Here is a 10,854-nt window from a genome sequence, read left to right as displayed (position 1 = left end):
TAAGTTTTTGATTTGTTAAAAAAGTTTGAAATATCCAATAAATGTCGTTCCACTTCCTGATTGTGTCCCACTTGTTGTTGATTCTTCACAAAAAAATACAGTTTTATATCTTTATGTTTGAAGCCTGAAATGTGGCAAAAGGTCGCAAAGTTCAAGGGGGCCGAATACTTTCGCAAGGCACTGTATGAGGTGACGCACAATTTGCTCAGCGTAGTTTGAGTTAGAGGAGGGTTTGGCTGACCGGGATGTCCTTGTCCCATCGTGCTGTAGCGACTCCTGGGGTGTGTCAGGCGCATGAACACTGTGTATGGCGTTTCCTCCGACACAAAATGCTTTTTTTGTGGATGGGTATAATTTGTATGTATAAAATGTATAATAGTAATATTTAAAATGACTAAATCAGGTAATTCTGTATACATTTATATAAATTAGCATCGGGTCGCTTCTGGGGGGATTCTGGTAAGGTGCCGGCAAAGTCGGCTGAATTCTGGTAGACTGAAACGGCCCGATGTACTTGGGCTGACTCTGGGCAGTCATTCATTTTGATTCCGGGCTGAGTCCAACACCCGATTCCGGGCCGATTCAATTAGTTCCGTCCCCCCGCTTCTGGGCCGATTCCTCATTACTAGCTGGGCTGCATCTCAGTGCTAGAGGTGTCATTACAGACCCTGATTCGAATCCAGGCTGTATCACAACTGGCCGTGATTGGGGTCACATAGGGTGTCGCACAACTGACCCAGCACCGTTATGGTTTGGCCGGGGTAGGCCTCATTAACTGACTTGCCTAGTTAAATAAATATATTGTTTCATGTCGGCCCCTGGAAGAGTAACTGATGCTTTTACACACAGAGAACAGTTTAATACACTCTAACACATAGGCTACAGTCATCTTATGACACTACAACTCTCTATGTATCAGTCTCTTATACAGCCGTTCAAAGTGATTATTATCATCGAGCAACTCTTCCACACCAAGAATCCTCTGTTGTGGTAATAGTGCAAGCGCTCAGTCTCGGCAGCGCGCTTGGAGGCTCCATGGACACAGACAGCTTAGCGCTTCGGTCCCAGTCCAGATCCGGGAAATGAGAGGACCCGCGCCAGGTTTTGGGGTGATCTTTTTTAAAAGCGCCTCACTTTTAAAGCTCTGAAAAACATAGGCTAGTACCTATGGATAGATAGGCAGCTGATGACCAGAGGAGCAGCGGGAGGCGACCACTCAGTCTGTAGAAAGTGAAATGATGCCTGAAGAACCGCTCAATCAGGGACAGTTGGATTAATGGGGGCAACTATTGTTTGGAAAATAATTTATTGGTTCAGATTTTTTTGTGGATTTCTAATCGGGTCCATGTCAAAATGCCATTTGCCAAACGGATCGTGGAACCCCAGTTACTGTGCAGGCATTCAGTTCCGAAAGAAGAGAGTTTGGTTTTCGAGGATCTGTGTACGGTCAACAATGTGGCTCTGTCCCGGACCCTACGACAGCTTTCCGACCTGGCCCGGCACGCCTGCTCTCTCTTCCAGGAGCTGGAGAGCGATATCGTGTTTACCAACCAACGGGTCCGGGGACTGCAGAGTAAAGTCGGTAAACTTCAGCAGTCTATCTCCGGGTTAGACGCCAAGCAGGAGGCAGTACGTGAGTACACCACTTTCTACTACAGCTCAACCTTTTCTCCTTTTAGCCACAGCGTGCCATGTGTTCTCTGCGGTTCTGCGTAGCCAGCACATGGTCTTCTAATAAAAGCTACAACTCAGTGGGAAACAGATTGGTGCTCCAAATATTGAATCTGTAGCATTGATACGGAATAGTAATCAATATGACACAGTTGGTTCCATCATGTTCATGTTGCGTCTGTATTGGTTTATTAAAAGCTTGGGTCTACGATATGGTCTGTTTTTATGTGTTCATGTGTTTCAATTCTATTCTGAGCGCAATTGATCGCTAGATTGGCATGTTGACTGTTTCGCGGTGATCATCATTTTAGGCAATGGCACCAGTTTATTGATAGCTGGCGTGGTGTACTCGCCATTTCAATGTTTTCATAACCAGGCTCTATCCATACATACTATGCTTTCAATCTAAATACGACAATGAGGTTAGTTTGCTGTCCTGTATTGGGGTTAGGTCCATGGTAACATAATGAGGCCATGTGGAGGGTTAGAGGGCTGAATTAGGGTTAGGTCCATCGTAACATAATGAGGGTAAGAGGGCTGGAGCAGCAGATGGGTCTTTTTGTTTGTTGTGTCAGATGTATTTTTCAGTTGAATTAAAGATTAGATTAAATGTACATTACACTGTTTTGTCAGTAATTTCAGTCCCAATCTATTGCATTTTTTTTTCAGACCTCATCAACATTTCAATGCAGGATGGAAAAGGGGTGTGAGGGAGTAACCAATCATTTCCTTGATACTGGCACAGCATGATGCTGTTGGCTTGTTAGTTTAATTTCTACACTCAAAAAAATCTGGGTTTGTTTGGATGACCCAACTGCTGGGATGTAGTAGGGTCATGCTTTCATTAAAAAGATCAAGGTTAGGGTGTTTTAATGCTGGGTTGTTCAGCTATGACGACTCCAACACCATTACGTCTGCAGATGACACAACAGTGGTAGGCCTGATCACAGACGACTACGAGAAAGCCTATAAGGAGGAGGTCGGAGACCTGGCCATGTGGTGCCAGAATAACAACCTATCCCTCAACACGATCAAGATGAGATTATTGTGGACTGCAGGAAAAGGAGGACCGAGCACGCCCCCATTCTCATCGATGGGGCTGTAGTGGAGCAGGTTGAGAGCTTCATGTTCCTTGGCGTCCACATCACCAACAAACTAACATCGTCCTTGCACACCAAGATAGTGGTGAAGAGGGCACAACAAAGCCTATCCCCCATCGGGAGACTGAAAAGATTCGGCGTGGGTCCTCAGATCCTCAAAAAGTTCTACAGCTGCACCATCGAGAGCATGGTTGCATCACTGCCTGGTATGGCAACCGCTTGGCCTCCGACCGCAAGGCGCTACAGAGGGTAGTGTGTGCGGCCCAGTACATCACTGGGGCCAAGCTTCTTGCCATCCAGGACCTCTATACCAGGCGATGTCAGAGGAAGGCCCTAAAAATGGTCAAAGACTCCAGCCACCCTAGTCATAGACTGTTCTCTCTGCTACTGCACGGCAAGCGGTACCGGAGTGCTAATTCTAGGTCCCAGACCTGAACAGCTTTTAAAATGGCTACCCAAACTATTTGCATAGTCACTTTAATAACTCTACCTACATGTACATATTACCTCAACTAACCGGTGCCCTGCACATTTACTCTGTACCGGTACCCCCTATATATATATATATATATATATATATATATACAGAACAGATTAACCGGAATGACATTTACTCTATATATAGAGTAAATGTCATTCCGGTTAATCTGTTCTGTTGTTTTGTAAAGATTGAACACTGACACTTTTGTAGCTTTAATGGTGTACTTCAGGATTGGCAGTGAGGCCAGGTCTACCTACGGCGGCTTCTCTCAATAGTCCATGCTCGAGGGGTATGTACATAGTCAAAGCTTTCCTTAATTTTGTGTCCGTCACAGTGGTCAGGTATTCTGCCTCTGTGTACTCTCTGTTTAGGGCCAAATAGCATTCTAGTTTGCTCTGTTTCTTTGGTAAATTCTTTCCAATGTGTCAAAGTGATTATCGTTTTGTTTTCTCATGATTTGGTTGGGTCTAATTGTGTTGCTATCCTGGGGCTCTGTTTGTGAACAGAGCGTCAGGACCAGCTTGCTTAGGGGACTCTTCTCCAGGTTCATCTCTCTGCTGGTGATGGCTTTGTTATGGAAGGTTTGGGAATCACTTCCTTTTAGGTGGTTGTAGAATTTAACTGCTCTCTTCTGGATTTTGATAATTAGCGGGTATTGGCCTAATTCTGCTCTGCATTATTTGGTGTTTTACGTTGTACACGGAGGATATTTTTTCAGAATTCTGCATGCAGAGTCTCAATTTGGTGTTTCTCATTTGGTGAGCGGACCCCAGACCTCACAACCATAAAAGACAATGGGTTCTATAACTGATTCAAGTATTTTTTTTTTTAGCCAGATCCTAATTGGTATGTTTAATTTTATGTTCGTTTTGATGGCATAGAATGCCCTTCTTGCCTTGTCTCTCAGATGGTTCACAGCTTTGTGGAAGTTACCTGTGGCGCTGATGTTTAGGCCAAGGTATGTATAGTTTGTTGTGTGCTCCAGGGCAACGGTGTCCAGGTGGAATTTGTATTTGTTGTCTTGGCAGCTACCCTTTTATGGAACACCATTATTTTGTCTTAGAGATTTACTGTCAGGGCCCAGGTCTGTCAGGGCCCAGGTCTGTCAGGGCCCAGGTCTGACTGAATCTGTGCAGAAGATCTAGGTGCTGCTGTAGGCCCTCCTTGGTTGGTGACAGAAGCACCAGATCATCAGCAAGCAGTAGCCATTTGACTTCAGTAGGGTGAGGCTGGGTGCTGCAGACTTCTAGTGCCCTCGCCAATTCATTGATAAACAGTGCCGGAAAGTATTCAGACCCCTTGACTTTTTCTAAAATGTTGTTACATTACAGCCTCATTCTAAAAATGATTAAATCAGTCTACACACACACACACACACACACACACACAATACCCCGTGATGACAAGGCAAAATCAGCTTTTTAGAAATTTTAGCAAATGTAAAAAAACAAATGAAGCTGAAATACCACATTTACATAAGTATTCAGGCCCTTTAATCAGTACATTGTTGAAGAACCTTTTGGCAGCGATCACAGCCTTGAGTCTTCTTGGGTATGATGCTACAAGCTTAGCACACCTGTATTTGGGGAGTTTCTCCCATTCTTCTCTGCAGATGCTCTCAAGCTCTGTCAGGTTGGATCGGGAGCGTTGCTGTACAGCTATTTTCAGGTCTCTCCAGAGATGTTCGATCGGGTTCAAGTCTGGGCCCTGGCTGGGCCACTCAAGGACATTCAGAGACTTGTCCCGAAGCCACTCCTGCCTTGTTTAGGCTGTGTGCTTAGGGTCGGTGTCCCATTGGAAGGTCAACCTTCGCACTAGTCTGAGGTCCCGTGTGCTCTGGAGCCAAAATTGTATAATTTTCTCTACTTTATGCATATTGTTTTTATACTGAATTAGCAGATCTTCAACCAAAACCTAATTTTAGATGAAGGGAACTAGCAGACTTGGATCGATTTTCTATCTTTAACTTGAAATATAAACATTATCTGGCTAATCACTTGCATGTGGGCTTGAGCGATTGTTGAGACCTGTGTTCATGTTCTATAGCCTAATGCCTGCTACAGTAAGGTTGTCATTATTAGTGAATGTGCAGTATGCATGGTTCTAGTTAAATTTGTAACAAAGGTTATTTTCATAGGCTGATCAGTGATTACTTCTCATGTTAAACTATTTTTATAAAATAATTAAGGTTAATGGTTGTTGAAGGCTTATATTTAGCCAAGGTATAATTTTACAAACCCGGAATTCTTTAGATTATTGCTAACTGTTTGAAATGCAGTGTATTTGATATTTTAATTGTACAAAGCTTATTTAGAGAGAACATAAACATTTTTTAGATATATTGTGAATCGCCCACAAGTAAAAAAAAACAAATAAATGGAGATCTGATTTTAGACCATATCACCCAGCTGTACTGGGAGGCTTATTAGAGGTATACATGAAAGTGATTTTTATGTTTGAGCTGTTAGTGCAGGGTGAGCTGTTAGTGCAGGGTGAGCTGCACACAGCAGACTTCCTACTAGTGCACACCGCCTCAGTGCTAACAGTGTAACTCTGGTTCATAGGCACATGATTACTGCATACAATAGCTGTAGGATCAACAGAGGAATTCAGGGCAGCAGACGGGCAGTAGGGCCGGGGAGCAGGTGGGCAGGCAGCTAGGGGGGCAGGGGAGCAGGTGGGCAGGCAGCTAGGGGGGCAGAGTTAGGCAGGCAGTGTGGGTCAGGGTTAGGGAGGCAGGGGAACAGGATGGAGCAGGTAGGCTGCTCCCCTACCCCCCTAGCTGCCTGCCCACCTGCTCCCCTGCCTCCCTAACCCTGACCCACACTGCCTGCCTAACTCTGACCCATCCTGCCTCCCTATCCCTGCCTCCCTAACCCTGACCCACCCTGCCTGCCTAACCCTGACCCATCCTGCCTCCCTGACCCATCCTGCCTCCCTAACCCTGCCTCCCTAACCCTGACCCATCCTGTTTCCCTGCCTCCCTGACCCTAACCGTTCCCCTGCTTCCCTGACCCATCCTGCCTCCCTATCCCTGCCTCCCTGACCCATCCTGCCTCCCTGACCCTAACCGTTCCCCTGCCTGCCTAACCCTGATCCACCCTGCCTGCCTAACCCTGACCCATCCTGCCTCCCTGACCCATCCTGCCTCCCCATCCCTGCCTCCCTGACCCTAACTGTTCCCCTGCCTCCCTGACCCTAACTGTTCCCCTGCCTCCCTAACCCTGGCCCGCCCGCCCGCCCACCCTGCCTGCCTAACCCTGACCCATCCTGCCTCCCTAGCCCTGACCCATCCTCCCTAACCCTGACCCATCCTGCCTCCCTGACCCTAACCATTCCCCTGCCTCTCTAACCCTGACACTGCCTGCTCCTCTGGGATGATGCGGTACCCCACAGATACTCCCCACATGGGAGGGGAAGAGTAGAGAGGTCGGTGAGGTGGCAGGGCTTGTTTATGAAAGTGTTTAGTTTATATGTGTAAGGGTTTAGCTGGAGGACATGTTAGTCATTACTGCTACATTCCTGAGGCTCCTGGCAGACGGGTGAGCAGAGCAAGTGCTACTGCATGGTCCTCTCCTCCTAGAACCTGGTGTATATTTTCAGGACACAATCTGTAGCAAATAAATTATCAAATGAACATGTTTTGTCCAGCAGGTTATGGTACACCTCGTGTGTATATAACAGACATGACTGTTCCTAATGCATGTTGAAGACCTTCCAAACTATTACTTCATCTCTGTTTGTTCTGTCTCCATGGGGACTGGAACACCTATTTTGTTGTTGTTGATTGTTAGTTGGGGAGGGAGGGGCTGTTTGCGCTGATTTGAACTTCTTTGTCCATAATGTTTCCCCCATCGTTTCCTATGACTGAAAAGAGCTTCTGGACATCAGAACAGCGATCACTAACCATGATTTGGATGAGGAATTATACTTCAATGACTCAGCTGTGCAGGATATACTTCTCACCTGGGCCCTGATCCCCGACACTCTGAAGAGACCGTGATATGGAGGCCGATGTGTGGGTACCCTGCTGAAACTACAGAGGAGAGTAAATAATCTACCCTCTGTTCAATTGGCCAATGTACTGGAGAACCAACTGGCCTTCTAGGCAGAGTTGCAAAGAAAGAGCCATATCTCAGACTGGACAATAAAAGATTAAGATGGGCAAAATAATACAGACACTGGACTTGAGGAGCTCTGCCTGGAAGGCCAGCATCCCAGGGTCGCATTTTCACTGTTCACTGTTGAGACTGGTGTTTTGCTGGTACTATTTAATTAAGCTGCAAGTTGAGGACTTGTGAAGCCTCTTTCTCAAACTAGACACTCTAATGTACTTGTCCTCATGCTCAGTTGTGCACCGGGGCCTCACACTACTCTTTCTATTCTGGTTAGAGCCAGTTTGCTCTGTTTTGTGAAGGGAGTAGTACACAGGGTTGTACGAGATCTTTAGTTTCTTGGCAATTTCTCGCATGGAATCGCCTTCATTTCTCAGAACAAGAATAGACTGACGAGTTTCAGGAGAAAGTTATTTGATTCTAGCAATTTTGAGCCTGTAATCGAACCCACAAATGCTGATGCTCCAGATACTCAACTAGTCTAAAGAAGGACAGTTTTATTGCTTCTTTAATCAGAACAACAGTTTTCAGCTGTGCTAGCATAATTGCAAAAGGGTTTTCTAATGATCAATTAGCCTTTCAAAATGATAAACTTGGATTAGCTAACACAACGTGCCATTGGAACACAGGAGTGATGGTTTCTGATAATGGGCCTCTGTACGCCTTTGTAGATATTCTATTTTAAAAAATCAGCTGTTTCCAGCAACAATAGTCATTTACAACATTAACAATGTCTACACTGTATTTCTGATCAATTTTATGATATTTTAATGGACAAAAAATGTGCTTTTCTTTTAAAAACACTGACATTTTTAAGTGACCCTAAACTTTTGTGTGTGGAAAAAATATATTTTTACACACACACACCACTACATTGACACACTCACACACATTGACATACAATACATATTTTTTGTTTCACTTTTATTTAACCAGGTAGGCCAGTTGAACAAGTTCTCATTTACAACTGCGACCTGGCCAAGAATGGAAAGCACTGCGACAAAAACAACACAGTTACACTTGGGATAAACAAAAGTATAGTCAATAACACGATAGAAAAGGTCTAAATACAGTGTGTGCAAATGTAGTAAGAGTAGGGAGGTAAGGCGATACATAGGCCATAGAGGCGAAATAATTACAATTTAGCATTAACACTGGAGTGATAGATGTGCACATGATGTGCAAGTAGAGATTCTGGGGAGCAAAAAATAAATAACAATATGGGGCTGAGGTAGTTGGGTGTGCCATTTACAGATGGGCTGTGTACAGGTACAGTGATCAGTGAGCTACTCTGACAGCTGATGCTTAAAGTTAGAGGGAGATTCAAGACTCCAGCTCCAGTGATGTAAATTTTTAAAAATGTATTTTGCAATTCATTTACATACACTCAATTAGTATTTGGTAGCATTGCCTTTAAACTGTTTAACTTGGGTCAAACATTTCAGGTAGCCTTCCACAAGCTTCCCACAATAAGTTGGGTGAATTTTGGCCCATTCCTCCTGACTAAGCTGGTGTAACTGAGTCAGGTTTGTAGGCCTCCTTGCTCGCACACGCCTTTTCAGTTTTGCCCCCACAAATTTTCTATAGGATTGAGGTCAGGGCTTTGTGATGGCCACTCCAATACCTTGACTTTGTTGTCCTTAAGCCATTTTGCCACAATTTTGGAAGTATGCTTTGGGTCATTGTCCATTTGGAAGAACCATTTGCGACCAAGCTTTAACTTCCTGACTGATGTCTTCAGTTGTTGCTTCAATATATCCACATCATTTTCCTGCCTCATGATGCCATCTATTTTGTGAAGTGCACCAGTCCCTCCTGCCGCAAAGCACCCCCACAACATGATGCTGGCACCCCCGTGCTTCATGGTTGGGATGGTGTTATTCGGCTAGCAAGCCTCCCTCTTTTTCCTCCAAACATAACGATGGTCATTATGGCCAAACAGTTCTATTTGTGTTTCATCAGACCAGAGGACATTTCTCCAAAAAGTACGATCTTTGTCCCCATGTGCAGTTGCAAACCGTAGTCAGGCTTTTTTAATGGCGGTTTTGGAGCAGTGGCATCTTCCTTGCTGAGTGGCCTTTTAGGTTATGTTGATATAGGACTCGTTTTACTGTGGATATAGATACTTTTGTACCTGTTTCCTCCAGCATCTTCACAAGGTCCTTTGCTGTTGTTCTGGGATTGATTTGCACTTTTCGCACCAAAATACGGTCATCTCTAGGATACAGAAGTCGTCTCCTTCCTGAGCGGTATAATTGCTGTGTGGTCCCATGGGGTTTATACTTGCGTGCTATTGTTTGTTCAAATGAACGTGGTACCTTCAGGCATTTGTAAATTGCTCCCAAGGATGAACCAGACTTGTGGCGGTTTACAATATTTTTTTCTGAGGTCTTGGCTGATTTTCTTTTGATTTTCCCATGATGACAAGCAAAGAGGCACTGAGTTTGAAGGTAGGCCTTGAAATACATCCACAGGTACACCTCCAATTGACTCAAATCATGTAAATTAGCCTATCAGAAGCTGCTAAAGCCATGACACCATTTTCTGGCATTTTCCAAGCTGTTTAAAGGCACAGTCAACTTAGTGTATGTAATCTTCTGACCCACTGGAATTGTGATATAATTCACTGTAAGTGAAATAATCTGTCTGTAAACAATTGCTGGAAAATGACTTGTCATGCACAAAGTAGATGTCCTAACCGACTTGCCAAAACTATATTTTGTTAACAAGAAATTTGTGGAGTGGTTGATACACTTGGGTTGGCGTTATTAAAACTTGTTTATGTAAACTTCCGACTTCAACTGTAGGTCTGTAACAGTATGGGTATAATGTGTCTCCCCCTTTTAAGAGGGGGATGACCGCGGCAGCTTTCCAATCTTTGGGGATCTCAGACAATACAAAAGAGGTTGAACAGGCTATTAATAGGGGTTGCAACAATTTCGGCTGATAATTTTAGAAAGAGAGGGTCCAGATTGTCGAGCCCAGCTGATTTGTAGGGATCCAGATTTTGTAGGGATCCAGATTTTGCATCTCTCTTTTAGAACATCAGCTGTCTGGATTTGGGTGAGGGGGGGGGGGGGGGCTTGGGCCAGTTGCTGTGTGGGGGTGCAGAGCTGGGGATGGGGTAGCCAGGTGGAAAGCATGGCCAGCCGTAGAGAAATGCTTATTGAAATGCTTGATTATCGTAGATTTATCTGTGGTGACAGTGTTTCCTAGCCTCAGTGCAGTGGGCAGCTGGGAGGAGGTGCTCTTATTCTCCATGGACTTTAGTGTCCCAAAACTTTGTGGAATTAGTGCTACAGGAAGCAAATTTCTGTTTGAAAAAGCTAGCCTTTCCTAGCTGACTGTGTATATTGGTTCCTGCCTTCCTTGAAAAGTTGCATGTCACAAGGGCTATTCGATGCTAATGCAGAACGCCACAGGATATTTTTGTGCTGGTCAAGGGCAGTCAAGCCTGGGGTGAACCAAGGGCTATATCTGTTCTTAG

At 44.7% G+C, this 10,854-nt stretch overlaps 1 protein-coding gene across 4 annotated transcripts in view; it reads left to right on the top strand.

Moving 5' to 3' along the window:
- The first annotated feature begins 1,017 nt into the window (after positions 1 to 1,017).
- The window catches only part of LOC110523811 (actin remodeling regulator NHS), a 154,415-nt gene continuing 144,578 nt past the window's right edge, over positions 1,018 to 10,854 (top strand). For 2 of the 4 annotated variants that reach the window (XM_036976810.2, XM_036976717.2), the window contains exon 1: positions 1,170 to 1,633. In XM_036976810.2, coding sequence (XP_036832705.1) covers positions 1,354 to 1,633 — 280 coding nt within the window. In that variant the 5' untranslated portion in view covers positions 1,170 to 1,353. Of the gene's footprint in view, positions 1,634 to 10,854 lie in introns of all 4 variants that reach the window. The other 2 variants (XM_036976771.2, XM_036976852.2) reach the window with 2 other exon arrangements.

This window comes from Oncorhynchus mykiss, chromosome 1 (genome assembly GCF_057628025.1).
Source record: "Oncorhynchus mykiss isolate SJ-2025 chromosome 1, ASM5762802v1, whole genome shotgun sequence".
Taxonomy (NCBI): domain Eukaryota; kingdom Metazoa; phylum Chordata; class Actinopteri; order Salmoniformes; family Salmonidae; genus Oncorhynchus; species Oncorhynchus mykiss.
Note: the sequence above shows the minus strand (reverse complement) of the source record. Positions and strands in the feature narration are given on the sequence as shown.